The sequence below is a fragment of the Vidua chalybeata genome, chromosome 2 (genome assembly GCF_026979565.1).
Source record: "Vidua chalybeata isolate OUT-0048 chromosome 2, bVidCha1 merged haplotype, whole genome shotgun sequence".
Lineage (NCBI taxonomy): Eukaryota > Metazoa > Chordata > Aves > Passeriformes > Viduidae > Vidua > Vidua chalybeata.
The window spans coordinates 110,768,739-110,792,868 of NC_071531.1; the positions used below are offsets into that span (position 1 = coordinate 110,768,739).

Consider the following 24,130-nt stretch of genomic DNA (forward strand, 5'->3'; position numbering starts at 1 on the left):
ATTTCAGGAAGTCAAAAAGAAATGCTACCTTTTCTTTTGCTTCCCCTGCCACCCAAAGTCTTCATCCCTGAAGTTCAAAGAGAACACACTGTCTCTTTAATTTCCACTTTTGCCAAGACCAAAGGGGAAAAAAAGAAAAAAAAGAAAGAAAAAAAAAAGCTTGAGATTTTTTTCCTCCCAGTGTTTCCAATACTATCAACATTCCTAAGTCAGAACTCTTTTTCTTGAAGTATTTCCTGAACTGTACTGTCCTGATAAGAAAGTGAACTGTGGCAGCTGGTACTCCACTCCCTCCCATACAGTTTTCCCACTGCATTATGAATTTATTGACAAATTGAGGAGCTAGCTCCACCAGAGCAGCAATAATATAGAGAACTGTCATGAGAGTGAAATTTATTGAGAGAAAGAAATACTGATGGACTACAAAGATGAGGAAAAAACCCCCACCACATTTAATTCATCATCCCAACACAGACTACAACCTTATTACTTTAAAGCAGTATTTAAGCATAGTCCATTCAGCATTTATACATTGTCTCAAACTTCAAATCAGCAAGGTAGAGACTTAAGGGTCTTGCCAAATTGTGATATAATCCTAATACCTCCAGTGCCAGCATGTCAAGCCCTCTTCCTTGACAAGGGAGAACGCTCAACACCTCATAGGATCAAGTTCAAACAGCCTGGAGGGAAGCAGCAGCGCAGGGAACCTCGGAGTGGCAGGCACTTCCCAACGCCCCCCTCCCCTTTCACACACAGATCCATGTGGTTTCCACCTGACAAAACTACACTCACAGTGCTCAGTGCCTTAAAATTAAACTCTTTCTTATCTCAGCCATGTGTCTGTATCTTGGTTTTTCCACTTGGCCGGCGTGTCTTTCAAACGCGAGATGCCTGAGAGCAGCGGTGACAGAAATATGATGCTTTTTAAGAGCCTTAGGAAATACTACAGAGGGACCCTGCGTGCACAGAGCAGAAGGGCAACATCTCCAAGCAACAGCCAGGACCCAGCAACCCAGGTGCCGACCCTGGGCTCCCCTCAGTCCCATCCAAGCACTCGCTGATCCTTGCTGGAGTCCCCAAGGGCTGGGCACAGACGCCGACCCAGCTGCGGCCCACGGCGACCTCGCCGCCCTTACTCAGGATTTGATGGCGCCCACCTTGGCTCCAACCAAAGCCTTTATTGCCAAGTCAGAGCCGAGGCCCAGGCCAGGGGGGTTTCCCGAGCAGAGGGGCTGTGGCTCCACGTGGCCACGCTGCTGTTGCCAGGCCCCAGCGCAGGCAGGCCCAGCCGGTTACGAAATGCAGCGCTGCAGCTGGGCCCCCGCGAGCCCCACGGCACAGCCCAGCCCAGGCAACACAGCCTGAGCTCAACAGGAGTTTTCCTTGTGCTCTCCTTGAGCTGCTCAGGCCAGTTGAAAACCTTTTGTTTCCACAAGCCACACATTTTTATAAACCTGGATTTTTTTTTTTTCTTTTCATTTTCCCTGAATATTGATGCTGTAAGTAACCACCTTGAAATGGCTTAGCTGAAAGTCCTGCCTGTAAGATTGTGCTGATATTTATGAGCACTATGAGGGCCTGCACCATAACCCACGGGGAACTGTGTTCAACAGCTTCAATGGGTCATAGATGAGGCCCATATTCGTGTCTGATTTAAGAGTATTTGGTCCATTTTGAAAGAATGGATGGGCTGGAAATGCAGTTGCTGTAACCTCAAGCTTTGCTCTATGCTAAAGGTGTTTGCGAGCGTCTGACAATCAGCACAGCACAAAGCCACCTTTAGAGTCAAGAAAAACAAAAACACTTTTACTACGATCTAACACCAGGAAAAAAATATTTGGCTGAAACTTCAGGTGCGAATTATACTTGCTTAAGCTAGAACAAAAGGACAAAAACATCAGAATCTAGTAATGTGGAAGCAAAGAAATTTAGCTCTTTAAAATGAAAAGAAACAGACATTTGAGGTAACAAACAAAAAAAAACCCAAAATGCACAAACACATCACAGACATCTAAAAATAGCATTTTATACATTTTTGCCAGTGCTTCTCTGAGAGCAAGTTCTTTAAACAGAACTTAACAATTTTACAATTTTTTTTAAAAAAATATGTCATCCTAAAATAGCCCATCAATCCTTACCCAAACTTTCTGTATTTCTACAAAAATAGATGCACAAAGAGCTACAAAATACTGTATTCCTGAAAGAAGGCGCACTGTAGTCAAGGGAGAGTCTTTTTCCTGACTATTGAGACTGTTCATAAAAATATCAAGCTGAACAAAACAAAACACTGTTAAAGGAGCAGAAAGGAGTTAGGTTGCCCAGCTGCAGCAGGCTCAGATGAGGAAAGAAAGAAAAGTTAGGTTTCTGGTTTTTTTTTCCCAACACTGTGGGACCCAAAAACGGCCTTACAAATAAAAGGCTCAATAGCAAAACCAGAACAGTTGGCTCTTCATCTTCATGTGTGTCCTTTGCTCCACGCAGAAGGAGTCAACCACTGCTGCATCACCCGCCCAGCTCTGCTGACTCCAGCTCTAGCTGGTCTTAATTTCTCTGCACCTCAGAACCAAGCAGCTTCCTTGCTCTTGTCCTGATGCTGTAGACCTACATTTCAGAAAAGAAAAGGAAAATAATTAATGATAATAAATATTTAATAAATCAGATGGTTTCTTCTTCCTCCTCCCCAAGCAACTGAAATAAACAAGTTTTGAATAAAAAAAAATAGTAAAAAAAAAAAATGACAATTTAACAGTTTATAGGAGTTGTTAGCAACAGTGTTACTGCTCCAAACCTTTTAGTTTATGAGGGGTAAAATTAAACCATACTGAAGTTTGAATTGTGGCTCAAGCATTTCAGAAATGGTGATAAAACTCCTGCATGCGCTTCCTTGGTTTGAGCTCATGTGGAAGATGGCATAGAGACAAAAAACCCTCCATAAAGGTCTGCATCAATCCAGTAGGCAGCAGAGCAATATTTCCAGGCAGGGTCCAGCCACAGACACCATCTCCTCTAGAAAATGCCTGGGACACTTCAGGATTTCACAGGTTCTGTGGCATTTCACCTCGCAGAGGAGAGAGGGGAAAATGTTCTTGCAGCAGGCAAAAACCCCCAAATAATTTCACCTACTGAGTGCAAGATTTTCAGCCAAGAATGGCTAGTGCTTCCACATGGGAAAAATTAATGGTTTTCAGCTTGCATTTGTTATGAGTTCCTCTAACATTTTCCTTTGTAAAAAAAGTGAGGACTATCTAATAAATGTGGTGCTATGTTGTGGCTCTAGCATTATAGACTTGGAACCTGCTTTATAATCTGGGATTTCTCTGCTCCAGAGGATTCCAATCTCTCGATTCACACCTAACAGGGCACAAACCTCAAATCCAAACAATAGCAGGGCAGGTGCAGATTAAATTTCTCGAAGTTACATTCTTACTCATTTATAGGGAAAGAAAAGGATGCAGATCCAGGCATGTATTTTCAGAGGTAGTAAGGCACTCAAGTCTCAATGATTTAAAACGTGCCCTTTGATGTTTTGAGGCAAGTAAATCACATTCCATGAAATGAAGGTACATTTCCCACTACAAGTCATCATTCTCGCTATGCAATGTACCAAGACACCTGACTCGCTAAGAATTTAGTGTTAATTTCGCCACTAATGTAAATAAGTGCAACTCCAGACCTCTGTGATGTTGTAACCACCAGAGCTCTGTGTTCATTTGATGTTTAACCACGTGCTAGGCATGGATCTCATTTCCAAATCCAATCACACAGTGAATATGGAGGAAGACCCCTAAGTTTTCAGAAAGCCTAACAGGCATGGAAGGTTCAGATCTGAGAACTACCTCCTTGCTTTAAGATTATAAACAGTTAAATACTTAATGATGATCAACATTTCAGAGCTGAGCTGCAAAGCAATTAGCACTCCCATAAAAGATGAGAGCATATGGCTCTATCCTTATGAGGATTCCCAAGCAGGGTACAAACACTTGTGTGTCAAGCAGTGAAGAGAAAGGGAAAGCAGAGCCCATGGGTGTGGTGCACCAAACCTTGTTTAGTTCTTTCTGCTCCTCTTCACATGCACTTGTACCTGTTTCTGCAGATTGGAAAAACTGGGATATCCCTCAGCTAGAGCATGCCTATAAAAACATGTTCAGAGGCTCTTTATTCAATGAAGATGTCTCCTTGTTGCTTAAGAGCTGTTTGTTTCCCTGGCAGCATCATACACAGACAGTCATAATGAACTGCTGTTAGCTCCCTTCAAAGTTAGTGATGACAATTTGGGGCTATTTTTCCCTCACTGCTTACAGTTTTTTTAAACAAAGATGACCTCCAAAAAAAAAAAAAAAATTCAGAGAGCAGAATCCTCTCAGTGCATAAAGAAGTCATTTAAGTTCACCAGTGGACCACTAAAGGACACCAGAGGCCGTGGAAGCCTGTAAGAAGAGAAACAGGTTACATGGCTCCCGGCAGCTTAAAAAAATGACACACATACATGTTTAAGAGATCTTCTTCCACCTGACAGCAGCAAGTGGTAGGAAGGGAATAACTAGCTGAACAAGCACCTTCCTAGGCAGGTGTCTTTGCAAGACACAAGTAACTGTAACAAGGAGGTCTAAGGTATAGCTACAGACTCTAAACAGCAAGAGAAAACAATCCAAAAAAAACCAAAGTTGTCCTATTTACAGCACTGCATGTGGAATACTTTCCATGCCTTCTCCTCATTATATTCCTATCTCCTTCAAGGCAAGGCCATCTGCAGTCCTAACACTGAATCCAAGGCTGGCTACTCACCCAGAGCTTCCACCTGCAGTGCTTTCCTTTCAGCAAGGAAATCCTCACTTGCACTGCACGACCCAGCACTTCCACTCAAGCAAAATTCCCCTTCTGTGGGCCACCTACATTAGAGCTAATTGCCACACAAACATTATGCAGATTCTGTGGGAACATCTATGCAAATCTAACGAGTTGTGACAAACTTGTGGGATGTGTGTGAACACCGACAAACGTACAGAAGGGATCAGATTGGCCCCTCAAACTCCAAATTCAATGTATCACACTGACATACAGGCATTTCCAAAAGGGGATTTTAGTAAACCAGGACTAAAGGATGGTGATTAATTCACCTAAATTTGAAATTACTCACCTCAATGTGCGTAACTTTACCGGATAAAGAATGTACACCTCAATTTTAATAGATTTACAGCCATCACTCATGCCAAAGTCCTGCTTTGCTTTTAGTGTGCTGGGGCTGCAGGAAGCCTCCTCCAGCACATCTGTCCCACAGCAGGACAGGATATCCTCCGAGGCTCTGCAGTGGCAAGGACAAGATGCCCTGTTCTGCTCCCTCCATGGGCTTCCTGCAGCACAGCCAAACCCCACTGCTCACCTGAAGGGCCTGGGGTGCAGGACACCTCCCACCCTGCTCCCGAGGGAAGCACTGATGGCTACAACCACCAGCAACACTGTGAGACAGAAATTCCCCTCCCCAGGCCCTGATCTGAAATGCTGTACATGGCTTAAGCACAAGCAGGCAGCTTTAGTGGTGACACTGGATTACAGCTGCAGCCCTGAGCCACATGCAGAGCTGGTGACAGCCCGACCTTGCTTTGCTTGACACCAGCAGGGCAAAGAACTGAGCCCTAAAGCCAAACAACCTCTGCTTATTCCAACATGTTTATATCAATGCTTGACATGAAATGTACTCTTCTATTGAGCGTTGTAGCTTGTGCACTTTGGATAGACACTACACACCAGCAGACACAAACCTAGCAGGTTTTAATAGCTCTTGATGCAGACCAGCACTTTCTTTAATTGCACTTGGACTGATACAGAAGCTTCTAAAAGGGTTAATTTGCAGCCTACAACGTGAGGATCAAGCCACATTTAATGGCAATCAGGTAGCTAAATCCTTCTTCATCCCCTAAAACAGGACCATGTAAGTTCAAACAGATGTGCCAGACAGATCAATAGTTTGTCAGCTCTGTGAAGGGCGCTGTGCTGATGTCCCACACAATGTGTTCTGAAACATAAATTCCCAAACTACATCATGCATGCAGTGGGAACCTCCTCTTAACCTCTGAAGTGATTCAGCATCATCCATTCATGAGATCGATTATTTGGCTTGGCATGACAGAGATATAACAATGTAGCTGGAAGAGGGTAAGATTACAGCCAGCCTGCCCCCATCCCAACACTATCATTCCACATAATTCAGCGTGAGGAATTTTGCAGATGTTCCTATAATCCATGTGACAGTAGCACAAGAAATGTGGCCCATGGTAAGAAGAGGGAGAATCAGTTTGTAAGTGAAGTACTCCAAAAGGCAATGTCCAGGTACAGACCAAATGAACTTCTTTAACATAAATCACCTGAAGCTCATGGAATCTTTTATACTGACAGCTCCACAGGTTATTTTCTTGAAGGATATATGAACAAACACTTTCAGAACTGACATATTCTTGCCACTATGTCCTTACCCTACTCCAGAGAAAGCACTTTTTATGTCACTAAAAGCCAGGCCTTCCTATGTCACTCTTCCAGGCCCTTGAGTTTGTAGCCTGTCTGTTGAGATAGCTCTTTGACATTGGAGTTAAATGTAATGAAATGCTTTATGATGTGGAGATTTATCCAGAAAAATCTGCTTTCCCTGAAGTGTACATGAAGCAGGTGCTGGATGTGACTCCATGTGGTACTTGAGCAACGCCCTCCTCTCCCCACACTTTCCCTGGATGACTCGGCTGGATGTGCACACAAAACCCTGAGGCAGTTAAGCTCCCTCTTCCCTCCATGCCTCAAGTGCTCATAACCCATTTGTCTCAACTGCACAAGCTGCTGGCAAGGCTGAAAAGGAAGCTCAGCCTTCCTGCCCTTCCTAGCAAGCCTCTGCTTGGAAAGCACAGGGGGGATGAGTGTGCAGAGGAAGAGAGCAAATAATTTTAATGTCACAGGTTTTCACTGCCTGCTGTGTTTCATCGCTTGCACCCTTGTTTCCAAAACTGGGGCTGCCTAACAGGGTTTTGCTGTTGTGTTTCAGTGTGTGACCCTTTTGAATAGTCTCAAACTAGTGAGACATTGGTCTGCTGAGATTCTGTTTCTTCAAACCAGTCACACGTTTCCCCTCTTTCTTTTTCCCCACAAGAACTCAGACTAAAACCCACACAAGACAAGCAAGCATGGGTCAGAAGTTAACAGTTCAGATCTTTTCCACTGTCTCCCACGCTGAGCAACCAAATGACATGCATGGCACTGCCAAATCAGGATCCTGACAAAATTAGCACCCAACTGTACCCCCTCCACATGGATTTTCACAAGGAGCAGGCAGCACCAAGCCAAAGCTGTGCTTGTTCTCTAAGGCAGTGCTAGGACCCAGTTCTTTTTGAGGTACTGGCTCTTAAAGAGAAAAACAACTCACAGTCTAGGTTGGACTTGTACCTAAGCCAGGCAGAGGCTTCTCCTGACTAACAATTCCTTACACAGTTCTCGGTTCCATCCCCAAAAGGTTAAGCCAATTACCAGGGCTCTGCTGGGGAAGGCTTGTCTCTAACACCAGTGGCAGTGACACCCTGTTCATGCTTCAGAGAAGGCAGCTCACTCCCCTTATGGGGTTTGTCCCAGAGTAAAACTCTCAAGATCCCAGTTTGGTTAGTTTATCATTCTGTACTCAAAAGCATAAAATATAATTATTCTTGTATCACTGGTTTAGCTAGAAATGTTATTTATATATAAATTGTCCACTGTTAAGAATCCTGATAAGCTTTTTCTTAGTTTTATTGACATCAAGACAGCAAGTGGCATAGAATTTAGAGGAGATTACTGGATCCCAGTTGCTTTAAAGAGAAGGGACAGATTTGAATTAGGTTCATAGTATTTCATCTTTAAGAAACAGCCTTTTTTCCTCCATCCATTATTTGTTCCCCTGCCCACTAATCAAGGCAAAGAAGTGGTTCTCACACATTGAACCAGTCAGAGAGAGCTATCAAAAATGGAGACAAATAGATTAAGGCAAAGGGAACAAAGATACAAACCTCATGTCTCCTTAATCAGATAACATGCTGTCTTTAAGAAGTACTAATCTGCAAGGATTGCTGCTGGTGAGATAAATATCAAACGGAAAAAGGAGCCCTCAGTGGGGCCCATGAGCTCCAGGATGGATGCACTGGGAACTGTCAGTCACCCGACTGCAAGGGACTTCAAACCCTGAGGGCTGCCAGACTGCTGCTGATACTGGGACAAGAGACTGCCACTCAAAGCTCACAGACCCAGATGGAGTTCATGGTCTGCAGTCCAGACTACAGACCCCGCAGTAAAATGAATTTAATTCACACATCTCTGCCTATACCCTATAGAAAGATACTTAGTTTGATGGCAAGAACAGCTCAATCAGGACCTGTATTCTCCAGGTGACACCTGGTTACTACAGAGGAAGGAAATGCTGACCTGTTCCACCTCAAGATGCAGTCCTCATGTACTGCAAGTTATTAGTTTATTAGTGGATGCACATATGAACTAGCTGAACAAGCTGAGAACTTCCTCATGGAAGCCTAATTAATATTTTCTCATAAGATTTAAATAAAAAGAAACAAACAAAAATTGCAGATTGTGGCACAACTCATCTGGCTTGAATGGGACCAAGGCAGATAAAGGTCTCTCAGCAGAAGGCAGGGAGAGCTGCCCTGACAGCAATTACAGGAAGGATTCCCACCTGGAAATACATTTGGACATGGCTCTGAGAGCCAGCCCTGCTTCAGCTGCAGGGAGCTCACGCCTCTGCACAAACAAGCCACAAACAACAACAACAAAAACCCAACCCAACCCAACCATCTCACCTGTATCAAACCCAAAGCTCGGCACGATGTCCACCGTCCCGTGGAAGGCTCCGGCCCAGGCTGAGGTAGCGCCGGCGACGGCAGCGGGGTCCGCCTTGGTCACGTCACGCTGGGGAGCGGGGATCCTGGCGGCGCGCACCGAGGGCACCAGCAGCGAGCCGTAGCGGGGGTCGCGGTGCGAGCCGGCGCCGTGGTGGTGGTGGTGGTGGTGGTGCACGTGGGGGTGAGGGTGGTGGCGGTGCACGTACACGTCGTGCATGTGTGCGTACGAGGGGCTCACCTGAGACGCTAAGGGGTAATGCCAGGACTCGGAGGCGGCCGGGGGAGCAGGCGGGGCGCTCTGGTGAAGGCCGTGTCCTGGCCAGCTGCTGGGATCCGGTGTCGGGAAGGTGCCTGGTGCAGTCACAGGGAAATCGGGGTGCACTCCGCTTAAGCAGGGTGGAGGAGGAGGCTGGTAAGAGCTGGTCCAAAACGAGGTTGGGAATCCGCTCCTTTGGCTTGAAATTGTCGAGCTTTCTGGTGGGGAGGAAAGAAGTGAAGTGTGACTGAAGCCGAACAACACATTCCATGACAAAAACCCCACAATGATTTGCTGCTCTCTGAAGTTTGTAATGCTGAACTCAAGCTGCCTCAGTAAATACAGAATCACAGGGCATTTGAGGCAGGAAGATTACATAGCCCAATTCCCCTGTTCAGGTGGGGTCACCTGGAGCAGTTGTCCAGGACCATGACCAGTCAGATTTTGAGTGAGCTCCAGACTCTGCAGCCTTTCAAAAAAAAAAAAAAAAAAAAAAAAAAAAAAATCCCCAAAAGCAACAACCAACCTAAAAAATCCAACAAAACAAAAAGTTTTCTTGTATTCAGATGGAATTTCCTGTTTTCTAATCTCTGCCTATTGCCTCCTGTTCTGTCAGCAAGCATTGCTGAAGGGAGCCTGGCTCCCCCATCTTCATTCCCTCCCATTAGGTTTTTACATACAAAAGCAAGAATATTTTTCTTCTTCAGGCTGTAGAGTCAGAGCCCTCTCAGGATCTTGGTACAGAAATTGTGAGGAGACACTAACTCCTGCCCAGACTAGAGCACGTCATTTAGAAAGGCAGCTGTTGTGGCTGCAAATGCTTCAGAGGAAAGAGAACCAGCTCACACTGCAGAACAGGGAACATTTGGCTAAAAGAATACCTGATTTTCTCAAACCAATTGCTAATGCCTTGATGGGGTAAAGGTCATATCTAACACAGCTTATGTCAATCCTTCATAGAATATACCATGATGCCCTCTACCCAATAGGATCATACAAGCAAAGCAGAACCATCTATGCAGCTCAAGAAGGTTTTTGTCGGAACTAAAAGACTTGCTGCTTCTTGCAGCTAGGGCCCAGGTTATATTTCAATGGATTCCAATACCTCCACATTATGAAATCACATTCTAAAAATTCCTCTTTTGAAGGAGCAGTTAGTGTTTTTGATGTGTAGCAAAGTCTTGGCTTCTCCAGTCTCACAATCCTCTTGCCAGCTCATGCTAGAAAGCACTGCTTCATGCAATATTTCTCAGCTCCAATAGGACTTTTTTTTTTTTTTTTTGGTCAAAGATGGAAACATAAAAATACAGAACTTCACCTCTGATGAAAAAGCAGTCATAAAAATAGCCTATGGAGAATAAAGCCAGGGAAATTTAGTATTTGATGAGGCAAGGAATCCTCTGTTCCTCATAACTTTTGTAAAAGTACTTTTTTCTTTTTTAAATCACCTTTTGTTTTGCTTTGTTTAATAAGCAGCTGGAATGAGACTTGGGTGAAGACACCATTGAGAATGAACAGATTCTTCAAACATTCCTGCCTATGAACTTTGCTTATACAAAAATATTTTGGAAGTAAAAAACTTGAAAGTGTTTTCTGACTGCATCACTAGGACACTTGTGTCTCTTTTTTAAAATCCATTAAAATCATAGAAATTTTTCCACACATCTGTTGGCTTTGATTTAGGCAATTTTTGAGTCTGATTAACTTCTGATATTGGAAACAAACTTTGCAAACATACCATGGACAAACGTTGTGGATGCCTTCTGCCAAAATGCTTCAGAGGCTGCAAACTTATCTGGCAAGCTGCACTCCATGGGTTTCTTCAAAAGGTTGGGCTGCTTTTAGCAATGAATTTTTATTGCAATTCATGTTTGAAGACTACAGAGAGCTTCAAGCATATTACAGAAGCCTTAGCACTCCTCCAAAATTGGTATTGTTCCTTGTTTGTAAACCATTCCTTGTAAAAAGGGATTACTCTGAGATGGAGAGTATGTATGGCTTGTGCTGTTGGCAGCAGGGCTGATACAAAAAAAAAAAAAAAATTTCAAACTTCATGTCCACTCTGTTGTTTTCCACACTAGTTAACAGAGGAGCACAACTTGACAATGCTCTGCCAGTATTCTGGAAAATTAACCTCTGTAATCGAGTTTTTGAAAACTATCTGGCTGTTATCTGCATGGAAAAGCCCTAAATCCAAAGCTCTGCACTTCAAAAAAGCACAGAAAACCACAAAGTATCTGCAGGACAGCTTTAGTAACAGGAGAGAGCACTTCAAACCACTGAATCTGCCAACATGAATTCATCCCAGATTGCATAACAGCTTGGCTTTACCAGTCATGCAGGAGGTCCAGGCCACAGCAAACATGTTTGGTCATCTCCACTCTGCAAACCTGTGCAGGTTTCACAATGCCATCACTGCTGCCTGACACTGTCAGGGGCCAGCCTGCACTGGCATCACTGAGCGGGGCCATTCTCACTGGGAAAGGTCAGTCCTGTCACTGGACACAAAGGCTCAGTCCATGTCACATAGACATGCAGGAAAATTTCACCCACCCCAAGTGCTCAGGGATACCTGGCCTCCATGGAACCTGGAGAAACAGCCATTTCCACACTGCTCTTGAGAAAGAAAAAAAACATAAAAATCCAAAATCTCTGTGCTTCAATGGCCTTTCAGGAGGCATTTCACAAAAAACTGTCTGCCAAAAAAGATACTACAGTTACCACAATTTCCTACCCTAAGTACAGGGAGGCAGGGACAAGGCAACATCCCAGGGACCACAAAGTTGTGGTTGATGCAAATGTTCACGGTGGCCAACCCAAATGTTCACAACACAAACTGAAAACACACCAGAAGTGCAAACACTGGAACAAAGGAAAAGAATGTATGGAGCTTTCTGTAGCACATCAGCTCTCACTTAAGGCAAGAGGAAAGAAAAGTAAGATAGAAAAACAACCCAAGACTTCCAGCAAGGACAAAAATGTTGATAAAAATACCATTACAGTAACATTAGTGTCAAGGTATCTTTAGCACCAGCAACAGATTTCAGGCAGCTACACCTAAAATTCAATATTCACATTACTCGAGCCTGTCATACAGAACTATATTTTATAAAAAAATCAGTTTTCCAAGTAATTTTAGCCTAACCTGATCAGTAGCTTCAACATGCAAATGATGAAAACTTGCTCTTTACAGAACAACAGGTTCTAGTTTTTATACTTCAGCAAAATCCCTCCTCAAAACAAACAAAAAACCCCTCTGCAATATCCTTAATACCTTAATGATAAAATCAGAGTTTGCATTTTTATTAGAACACCTTAAAAAAAAAAAAGAAAACAAGCAAAAAAAGATGAAAAAGGAAGTCAAAAACATTGCTAATCCCTCCTTTCAGATAAAGAAGAAAATGCAGTGAGCTGGGGAGCCAGTTCATGCTCACACACTTTTCACTGAAACCTGAATCTCCCAAAACAGCTATTGCAAAAAGTATTTTTCTTTCTAATTTATCTCTGAGTAAGAAATTGACAGCAATTCTGACTACCCATGAAGGTTATTTATGGAAGAACCTCAAGCTAATGATATTTTAACTTCTTTAGGTAATGGGACACAAGCTCACATTTGTGTGCTGCAACTGAGCATCTTTGATATTGTGCATAAACCAGAAGACCAAGCTGACAGTGTTGGTCCTTTCCCCTTGTTTTCAAGCAGAAATACATCAGGCCCTAAGAGGTTTCTGAAAAAGCTCCTGTCAGCTTCTCTTCTCTGGAGCAGCAAATGCCCTCAGCTCTCTCAGCTCCCAGCAGCCTCCCCAGGGATTTTCACGCCCCTCCAGCAGGTGCAGGGATGGCACAGGGCATATCTCCTTACTTTATTCCCAGAAGATGTTCAGGACACGCCAACCTCCATTCCCCACTGAGGGCATGGAGCACACGGGGTCAGGGGGCAGCATGGCTGGAGAAGCCTCACACCAGGCCACTCATGTCCCCTGCAGAGCCCTTGGGGGATGGTTGTGAAACCACAGAGTGGGGACGGGGAAAAACAACAGGGTATGTCTGAGGCCAAAGGGAAGACACACAACCACACCCACAGAACATCCCCAAGCTCACTGAAGAGGGCTTGCTGTGGGCATGGGGTCTCTGGGGACTGCCTTGATCCTGTTGCTAAGACATTTATAGCCTGTCTGGGCCATTTATAAATGCTCCAGTCTCCTTTTTAGTAAGCATAGGTTCAATCCTGCTCTCAGTCGAGTCAACGGAAAATTTCCCATTAACGTTAATGGTCCCGGCTCAAGCCATAAATTCCTCCAGCTCCCCAGCCACTTGTGCTGACCTTTGCTTAAACTTCCTCGGATTTGTCATCATCCTTCTGGAAAGTAAGTTCTTCTGTGCTATTTTTCTCTTCACAGTTTCCAAATATCCCATCTCTCTTTAGTATCTGTGGCTATCATCAGTGCAGTCTCACCTCCACATCGCTGATTAGAACACCACTGCTCCTGCTCAGATCCCACAGTACCTCTCTCATCAGCCCAGGGTAAGGCCATTGCTCACCATCACTCATTTGCTCAGTTTGTACCCCTCTGCCAGTCCACGTAAGGATGTGATCAGAAACAATGCTGCTGTGGGAATCTTAAAAAATACCCAGACTGCCACATCCAGCAAAATGGAAACAGCATCTTACTGCCACGCTTTTTCCAATTTGAAAGTTTTGTCTGTTAAGGGCTACCTAGTGTATCTGTCAAGACCTGCTCTTTGTCACACCAATATATATCAAGTACATAAGCAGCTATGTGCACAACAAGTGGTAGACGTTAGGACAGCGAGTAAATGCCTCGCAGAACCTACCACATTTCTGCTCCCTGCTTAGAGGCACAGTAATGTCATGGCCATTTTACACCCAGCAAGCCATAACATCATCTGTACCTCTCCCACAAGCAAGCTGCAAAGGAAAACACTGCGTGGCTGCAGCCACAGGAGCCAGGGCTTGCCCCCCAGCGCATTCCATCCTTCACTAGCTCCTCCCCACCTGGAAAGCAGCCGTGGACAAATCCTCATCACCTGGCAAAGTCACTCGAGAAGGCTGCATAGGTTTCCTTCACGTTCAAGGCCAGCACCCCAAACAGCTTTGCTCTTGCCTCACAGGCCAAGTTTCACACTTGCAGCTAAAAAAAAAGCCTCCAACCTCGCAGCAGACATTTGTGAAGCTCCCTCCCAGCCCCTGGCAGAGACAGGATATGGCAGGAGCAGAAGATGCCTGCTCCTTTCCTGCCTTTGGCTCTCTCCCCCTCTAATGTCTCAGATCACTCAACTGAAGAAGCTCCTCAGCTCTTGGAGGGGGGATCTTTCTACTTCCACAGAGAAGCAGAATTTCAGCTGCAGTGCAGTGCATGTTACTGCAATGCAGCCTGAGTAAGCCAGGCTTACAGAGAGAGAGTTCCTGCCCCTCTTACCTCTCCACAGAGGACTCAGCCCAGCCTTGCTCTTGGAAAGGGCAGTCTCTGAATTGAAGCTGCTGGCTTGGCTCAAAGCTCTCGAGAAGTGCTCATCCACCACTGAACCAATGTCTCCCTGGAAGTAAGTGAACAGGACACAGCGAGAGTTCAGGTACTCCATCTCGGCAGGCTGGTCTTTCTCATCCTCCTCTTGCTTGTTGGGAAGGGTCACTTCCAGAGACTCCTGCATCTTGTTGTACACAGCTAACTTCTTCTGGGATTAAAAACAAAACAAAGAAGAGATTTATCAGTGATGGCATTCAGCAGAAGGTCAACATACAGTTTCCTTAACAAAAAAATAACTGAATACACGGAATAACTGATTATTCATTTTGTAATTAAATTTGGACTACCTGGATACTTCACATGGGCATTCCACAAAGAGAGTACCAGCGCCCACTTAAGAGTCTCTATTCCTCTCACAGAGATGGACCTGCTTCTCAGGCATGTTCCACAACCACAATTTATCAGCACCAGCTTTCACTCCATACTTTCAAAAGAAAGCAGACAGGCTCTAACAATTCCCTCCTGACTCCCACCTGGGGAGGATATTCCATCAATAAAGGCTGCAGAGGTCAAGCCCAGCCCCGTGGAAGGGTGGCCAGATACACAGCATGTGCATTTCACACATCCAGCTGGGCAAGCACCAGGTTTCTCCGGGCACACTCCTCCAGCTGAGTGTACAGGGCCCTCTGGATTCCCCACACTTACTGCTGAAGCTGTAAAGGTGGGAGACTTTCCTGCTTCCTGAAAAATTTTCTACTGTATTATCAAAATCCACAAAATGCATAAATTTTCACTCACTGATGACAGAATTTTTATCACAGGAAGTTATACCTTGGGGTGGTGACTGGGGGCTGGTCAGGGGTTTGAGACCTTGATTTTTTTGTTGGTTTGGGGTGGTTTGTTGTGGTTTTGAGGTTGGGGTGGAAGGGGTTTCTTTTTCTTTTTTCTTTTTTTTTTTTTTTTAACACCAGCTTTTGGGAAAGGGGGAAAAAAAATCAAGTAATAAAAAATTAAACATGTGATCTGGGGATTGACAAGTCCGCAAACACATGCAGAAAAATCCACCCCGAACCAAAAACACAGAGAAGCATATAAAAAACTAAAACCCTCACAAGCCATCTGTGAATGGCTATTTCAGAATATTCTCTCTCTCTCTCAAATCAAACCTAAATGTCAAAATAAATGTGTGTGAAGATCCATTTTGCATGGAACATATTTTTCAGATGTTCCACTTTACAACTGTTTTCACAGGGAAAAAAACCTCTCCCCACAACAGTCAAGTTGCAGGAATCATAGTTTTTAGCTAGCCAGCCATTTCCACAGCTGACTTTACACACAAGCACTTTCAGGAACCCAAAAACAACTACAGTCCATATGCAGAAGTATTTCATAGCATTCCTATAGAATTACAGTTTGACTTATCTTTAATGGTTTGCTTGGCAACACTCTAGCGCCATCAGAATCTCTTTAAGTTTATGGCTTTTTTACCCTTTTTCCGAAGTAGTTGTATAGAAAAAGTTAAACAACTACACAGTCTATAAAGTTTCGTTTTTACAATAAATATGCTTGTACAATTTTAAAATAATCAAAAGTCGTTTTCTGACCTTGTGTACCATCAATACATTTAAATTTGGTGCTTTTTAAAATCATATCTGATAAAAAATTCTCTCACTGTAGTACAAAATAAATGCCCTGGGGCAAAGTCTTAATTATGAACGGTTATTTTAAAAAATAACCGTAAGAAAGAGCTATTGACAAGTGGAATTAAAACCTATCATACTTAAAGCTCATGGCAACTTAAGCAACGTATCTGACATTCCAGCGGGTTAGCTGATAAATGCAAAGCAGCTCGGTGATACCATTAATTCAGATGCTGTTGCACAAACTGCAGTGAGGGACGCACGCAATTTTATTTCAGTCAGGGATATCCAGGCAATGGCCTGGATTTCCAGTAAATCTGTGCTTCACTAAGTTATACTGTGGCTCAGTTTAGCACAACACTACTTAGACTTATGGGAGAACCGCTGGGATTCACTTATAAAAATAAATAAAACAAACAAAAATACGGAAACAGCAAAATAAAGCAGTTTTACTGGAAACTAGAACTGCTAAAATGAAACAGTCTGAGGCTGTAAACATATTTTTGCGAGTGCAGAATTTGAGGTAACCTACAATTTTTTTGGAAGCGCTTCATGCCTTCTGTAAACAAACAAACACCTCAGGAAAGTTCTCCTAATATTTGTTACCCAAATGCTTACTAGGGTATCGCTCAAAGTGAGCTTCATGGTTTTTGCCTGAGTAATCATGGACCCCTGAGACCTCAGTAAGACAGAAACAGTTCTAGCAACGCTGCACATACAGGAGACACGTGCACTGGAAATCTGCAACGCATCCACCTCAGCGACTTGGCCGTTCCTGAAGCTGCACCACAACTCAGATCCTCTTAAAAAATGCAGGAGAAGTGGTTGGGGAGGATGCTTTTCTCATTTTTGGTTTCGCTTGGGCTTTTTTTTTTCCTAAGTAGAGACAAAGTATGAAAGAGATCCTCTAGAGAAACCTAAACAGGTCCATTACAGGCCAGACCTTGAACACAGGCAGCGCACATTAAAAGCTGACTCCCATCCCTACAGGTGCTCGCACTGATGCTGCAGTTATGCAAATGCAGGCACAAGCACGCAATTACAGACAGACACACACCGCTAACACAGCCCCTGGCTTGACTTGGTGATCAGGAAGGAAGTCTTCCAATGTTCCTATACAGGGACTGGAGCTCAGGAAATTAAAACTTATCTCCAGAGTCGCTTCTCTGCGCAGGAATGCTCCCCCTTCCACAGCCTAAGAATCTAATTTGTTTTCCATTTCAACTCTCTTCCCTCCCCTCCAGTCCACGGACAGTCATTACAAGATGCTCTGAGCACTGGCTCCTTTCAAAAACACCAAATCTGACTTTTTTTTAATGTAAAAAAAAAAATTCCTAATGCAACAAAAAAAAAAGATAGTAGGACTGATGGACAAGAACAAGGCCTTGTGTGTGGATTAATTATTTACGGCGCAAAGTTGTGGTTTGCAGTGAATTATTTGCAAATGGAATTGCAAACTCAAATTGCATATATTTGAGAGTTCTAAATTAAAAGATTTTTCAAAACAGCAAGCCCACAATCAGACACAGATCTAATTAATTTGCATTTCAGGAGGAAATTATCAGCCTGTAATTGCAAAACTCTAAGTAAGATACTACAGTGAGAGAGTTATTCAGTAAGTTTTCCTTGTATGCAATACATCCTTTCCACTGTATACATCCTTTGACAATGTGAGTGGTTTTTTCCCCCAACTCACCTAAAATACCCTGTTTGCACATAAATCCTCTAATTTTTGTTCTGACCTTAACAGTAACCTTCTCACAGCATTTTTGACTGCAGTTGTGTGAGTGGAAAACTATGCAGGATCATCAGCTGCTAAATGAATTTGTCCCACAAATATGGGGTGTGAGGGAACAAAAACAAAAAAGCCACAAACACCAGGGTAGGTTTATGGTAACTGACTTCAGCTAGTCCAGTTTCAGTTGTACTTTTTCATTTGAACAGTTCTAGCATATATTTAAGCAGCCTACTGCATCTGGAAGATCTTTACAAAGAGTATTTTCTGACCAAACACGGTGTTATCGCTTGTCAATGTTCAGTACTTCAATATATTCATAAAATATACCTCTCCCTTCCTTACAATAGAGATTGATATTAAGCAGCCTCTGAAAAACAAAACAAAACAAACACCCAAAATCTTCCCTTGGACAAAACATAGAATACAGAATTTAAATTCAGAATACAGAATTTAAGCAGAAAATAGGGAAATTCAGTATCTATATCCCTTAGATAACAGATCCTAGTTCATGGCTGAAACAGCACAATCTCTGGGTAAATAGAGCTGTACAGCCCAGACTGAATTCAGCTTCAACCAATATTCTATTATTTTTATTTCATATATTCACAAAGAGGCAATTCCAAAGAAAATCTAAACCCTTCATTTAAAATCGTACAACAAAAGGAAACTGAAGGTCAACTGCATATCACTGCTGATATGGGAATATTATAAAGGAAGTTTATTCTAAACAATCATTATCCTGTCTTCCTGAGCACTTTTAGACCAAGAAAACATTTAGTCCAAAATCTGACACAAAATCCTTGTCTTGAAGATTCCTGTTAATTTCTGACATACCCTACCCAGAACCAAGCAAAACTGTTCTCATGCAGCGAAATGTTGGCCACATTAAAGCCTGTGGCAAAAATCCAGCTGACTTCAAGGGTCCCGGGTCTCACCCAGAGTGTCTGGTAAAAATGTCAGAACATTCCTCTTCGCAAATCAAAAAAAAAATTCACTTCCAGCAGAAACCAGTTAGTAGCCAGCAAAACAACAGCAAAAACAAAATAGAACAACCATACTTTGAGAACAGAGAAGGTTTCACTTCAGCCAAGTTTGAATCAAAAATTCAGACCAGCTCTTACTTTTCACATAAACTGGTTGTTTTTTCCTACAATTTATTATCTCCATACATGCCACCATACAGCATATGGTCCTTTATGCTCCCAAGCATGAAAGTCTGGTGTGCCTGTGGCCACCTGTTACAGATTTTCCATTATGAGAAAAAGAACAGGAACCAAAAATAAAGAATAACTATGCTGAGGAAACACTATATGACCCTATCCTGAGAAAAAGGCTGTCATTTGACATAAGCTTCTGAGAAGGAATTCCAGCAACAAACTCGAGGCAAATCCTCAGACAGTCCTCCATTTGTGGAGCTGTCTGCCAAGCAGGCTCCTATTGATAACACAGAAAGTATTCAAGGAAGAAGACAATTCCAGCAATCAGGGCACTGAATGCTGGGCCTGAAAGATATGTTTATGGCACTGCCCTAAAAACATGAAACGATAACTTCTACCCACACAAATGAGTAAGGTGAGAGCTTGTTTTCAGCTGAGCCACTGATGGAGGGAAGTGGTGAAAAAAGAAGGAATTTATACACCTTTTGCTGTACATGTAAACAGAGATGGTACCCTAAAAGTTTAAAGGTCTAATTTTATGTAGCTAGAGGAAGATCAAATAGAATTTGGTCCCAGTCAGAATGACTGTTGTTGTGACAGAGTAAAGCAAGCCAAACTTTTTAAATCAGTGATGTCTCATGGGATTGAACCAAACAAAACCAACCAACAAACCTCACACATAGGGCAAGACCTAACCCAGGTTTTACACCCTGTGAATCTGAGCGTAGATGAGTTACATAAGTTATATAGCTTCCAGAGAAGTTAGTAGAGCAAACAGCAAAGGAATAGCCCTGAGAAAGAATCTGAATGGCAAAAATTGAATGTGAAGCCATACTCTGCTGTTACCTGCCATCAGACACTGCAGAGTGCCACACAGCATAAGCAGTAAAACAAGCCCATCCTCAAAAGCTGGGGGCACATGGTGCAAAGAATCTCACTGAAAAAACAAGTTGCAATATGTGAATTGGGGTTTAGGCACAGCCAGCTGACACAGTATCAAATGTGACCTGTCCTTGTCTGCAACTCTGTCAGTTTGGAAGGAAGAGCCGAGTTAGTGACCTGAACTGCTAATGAAGACAAGGCCTTATCTGGACATAGTCTGTCTACAGCACTGCCAGCAGAAAGTCTGACTTGAGCATATCACAACTCCTTATGCAAGACTTGATTTAGCAAGGATGGTGTTGGCTTAGACGTTGGCTTGCCTCTACATACCATGGAGAAATTCCAAAACTACCATTTACTGCAACTTCCCCTTCCAAAGGTCTTTAGCTGGTGTGTTAGTGAGCCTGGGTGACTCCTACCTGAGCCTCAGCCCTGCAGCATGCTGTGCCCAGCCTGTTGTGACACGACAAGCTGTCCCTGTGTGCCAGGAATACAATGGGATTCTGCTCCAATTACGTCTTCCCAAAGCCTCTCCGAATTCCGTTACACCCATTCCTCACCCAACCCATAGGAAAGCCAAAGCTCACTATTCCAGCTGCACAGCCCCTCAGCAAAGTGGACAGCAAAGAGCATTTTAATTTTGCCAGTCTGCAGGGTTTTACCCTCACGCCTGCACAGCTCCCCACCAGACACAGAAACAACGTTCGTATCCTAACACCGGCACACGCTCGCTCCGTCTTTTGGCAAAGAAGCACGGAAATCCCGATTTATCTGTAAAATCAGGGCCACACCCCATTTTCATCAGTTCATTCTGGCACCATATGAGCATGTATATATCCATGTTTCGCTTACTTCCCTCCAGCAAGCACCCTGGACTTGAGCAATCTCAAAGATCTAAGGTGCTAAGCCTCCACTCCCATTAACATTCAAGAGGAATTCAGGCTTCGGTCCACTAAGAGCCTTAAAAAAGAAAAAAAAATCCCATCTAAATTAATTTGCCAGCAAGTCCTTTTCTGGCTAAGGACGGGTGAAAGCTACATTTCCAGAAATTCTGCCTTTCTGTGCAAGGCAAAAATCAATTCTGTGCTGATTTTGAGGGAGGAAAAAATACAGACACAGAAATGCGGGAATAACTTTAGTGTTGGGAAACTTTAAAAAGGCACGATGGACCACCCCCTAAAGCTACAACATTTCTGCACAACCCAGGTGCACACCAGTCCACCATTTAAAAGCAGTCTGAGACTTTCCATGAAAAATAAAAAATAAAAAAGGAGACAAGCATTTGAACCCCCTTCGTCTTACTGCAGGCACTGCCCCGACCCAAAGAAACACGATGTGTTTGGCTCTCCAGAGAGATCCCAGAGCCCAGAACTTGAACTCCACAGCTGAAGAGCTGCTTTGCTCTTTAAAGCACACAAAACTGATGTCCAAGGCATAACCAATTACACACTTGAGATGGCTTTATTACAAATACCCGTGGCGATGCACAGGCTTTAGTTAGAGAGACACACCTACATCTCCTTGCTCTGAGAAGAAAAGGAAAGCCAACAGCAGCACAGCATGGAAGAGCCCTTCTCTCTCAGAACACAAACTGAAGACACCAGCACAGTACAATACCACTGAAAAATGCCTTGGTGGAGACCTTGGATATTTTAAGGGCGAGTTCCATTTTATCATCTCCAATGCAGAGACTTATTTTTAAGGTAACCCACTAATTCATCTTCCCTCACTGTTATTTTTAAACCAGTTTTTATTCCAGCGAAGAGGAACATTCTTTAAAACGGTCATCATCCTCACAAAGAGTGCAGGAGCGTTTTACATGTCAAACACATGCGTAAGAACCAAAAACCTGGCAACAGATTCTTCATCTTTTTATTACGTTCTCTACCAGTTAATTAAGTATCTCTGACAGGACAATTCTGAAGGAACAGAAACTTGCAAAATGTCACTCATTACCCAAACAATAAATCTTGATGCTTGAGGAGATCATTCGATTTTTACTTTTTTTTTTTTAATTTAGAAAACATTGGATTCAGAGAAAATATATAAACCACTCTAAGTCAGCAGCTGTTAGAAGTAGAGGGTGCAACATTTTCTTCAGCAACAACAGCTCAGCTTTTCAGTCTGGCATCCAAGTAGCTTGTGAAGACTCTTCAGCTCCAAGTGTGTCAGGAAAACCAGTGCAACCAGGATTCATTAAATTAAACTGTCAATAACATGTAGGATAGCCATGTTTAGAAAGCTTTTAGGTGAAAATGTGATATATGGTGCCAGCTCAAGACCTGTACTGGCTTATCGGAGCTATCTACGTTTTCTTGCCTTGCTTGTCTACCTCTACTTAAACAGCACAACCCCCAAGAACTCAGTTTGTTTAAAATAAAATTTCAAGAAACTTCAGTGTTCATTAGGGTGCCCCTAGAACATTTTAGGTACGGCCTTGCTTTTAGAGGAAGAAATTTCATACTTATGCTTAAAAATGAAAAGCACTAGCACTTGAACGTGACACGGTCATTTAATGTATTTCCCCATACTAAGTGTTCTACAGATCTGGAAGAGAAATACAGTCAACCACTTCCAGAGTTAAATGTCAGGAAGTTCAGCAGAGTTTCAATTGCTGCTTTCTACTTCTAGGTCTCTCAGTCAGAGAATCAGGCTAATAGTTTTTATTTATTCATTTTCCCTCCAAAGCACACGGGCTATGAACTGGACCTCCAGATACCCAAACACAAACTTCGTAAGTAAAATTACTGCATAGACGGAAGCTTCTGCAAGCTCTGACCAAGATTAGAGAAAAAATCATAGCAAAGGCACTCTGCAAGAGGCAAAACTCTCAAGTTTTCCAGAGCTCGCGTTTAGAGTGAACATGAGCAACCTGGACAAGTTCACTGGGGTATCATTTTTGCAAATGGGCTCTGTCTCCCAACAATAAAGAAAAAAAAAAAACCAGCAACACACGATCGGAATTTTAATGTTTCAGCCCATACTCGTGTCTCCCAGGCAAGTTGATACTAGGGGTCACTTCCCATGTACGGAGAAAACAATCTTCATGGATAATAATGATAAAACCTTATGGAATGCAGCAACAACCAAAAAATGTATTCTCAGATGACTACATTAGGGCCAAGTCAATATTAGTCCCACTTCACCCACGCACTGCATAGTCTAAAAATGCTGTCAGCCTGATAAGAATTTCCTGATTCACTTAAAAAAAAAAATACATCTGATCACCAAATTCAGCTGGAAACTCGCCGCAGACGATCCTCCTGGAGTGCCGGGGCGAGCGGCGGCGCGGCGCGCCCCGTCCGCGGGGAGCAGCGCGGGTCCCCGCCCGCGGGAGGCTCCGCCGTGTGCGCGCCCGCGGAGCGCACCGCACCGCGCCGGGCTAAGGCGCTGCTCCGCGCCGGCAAACGGGGCGGGCGGGGAGAGTCAGCAAGGAAGGCACGACGGCCGACAGAAGGGGGAGAGGAGTAAGGAAATAACTTTTTCCTCCTGCCCCACGCCAGCTGTGCAAGCCAATATCCACCCGCCAGATGCAAGAATTCGAGGGGAAATGCTTTTTTCTTGTTAGGAAAGGTCTTACCAGGCTCCGCTGCTCCGGGGCACCCTCAGCAGCTCCCCGCATCTCCAAATCAGGCCGGGGGCTGCGGAGCGCATCGCTGGCTGGCCGGGGCGGAGGTCTCCGCCCAGGGCAGCCAGCGATGCGCCATGCACCCGCTGAGGGGGGGCCTCCCCAAAAAAGCCCCGCACCTCCCAGTCCTCCGCACCGCGGCCACTCGCGCAGCCCTGCCCTGCCCGCGGCTCACCTGCGCGCAGCCCGCCGCGGGCGCGGCCAGATAGCGGGGCGCCCCGCACGCCGCCGGGGCGGGCTGCTGCATGGCCACGTCCGAGCAGCTCATGGCCGCGGCCGCCCCGCGCCACCGCCGTCTCCCCCTTCCTCTTCTTCCTCCTTCTTCTGCTGCTGCTGCTGCTGCTGCTCCCGCTCCCCGGCGCGGGGCGGCCGCGGCCAGGCGCCGCGCAGCCCCGGCTGCCAGCGCATCTTCGGCGGCCGCCGCGCCCCGCGCCCGCACTTATAGCGCGGCGTGGCTGCGCGGGGCGCCCCGGCGGCCG

General features: G+C 44.2%; 1 protein-coding gene across 3 annotated transcripts; it reads right to left on the reverse strand.

Annotated features, from left to right (window-relative positions):
• Positions 1-373: 373 nt before the first annotated feature.
• Positions 374-23,919, reverse strand: VGLL3 (vestigial like family member 3). Of its 3 annotated transcripts, none has more exons than XM_053936214.1 (4): positions 23,827-23,919; positions 14,559-14,814; positions 8,820-9,335; positions 374-2,601 (listed from the first exon to the last, which is right to left on the reverse strand). In XM_053936214.1, exons 1-4 carry the CDS (start codon positions 23,917-23,919, stop codon positions 2,558-2,560), a joined length of 909 nt encoding a protein of 302 aa, XP_053792189.1. In that variant the 3' UTR covers positions 374-2,557. The 3 variants fall into 3 exon arrangements, with proteins under 3 accessions (XP_053792189.1, XP_053792190.1, XP_053792191.1); XM_053936215.1 differs by having other exon boundaries at positions 14,559-14,811; positions 23,827-23,853; XM_053936216.1 differs by lacking the exon at positions 23,827-23,919 and adding an exon at positions 23,604-23,636 and having other exon boundaries at positions 14,559-14,811.
• Positions 23,920-24,130: the final 211 nt, after the last annotated feature.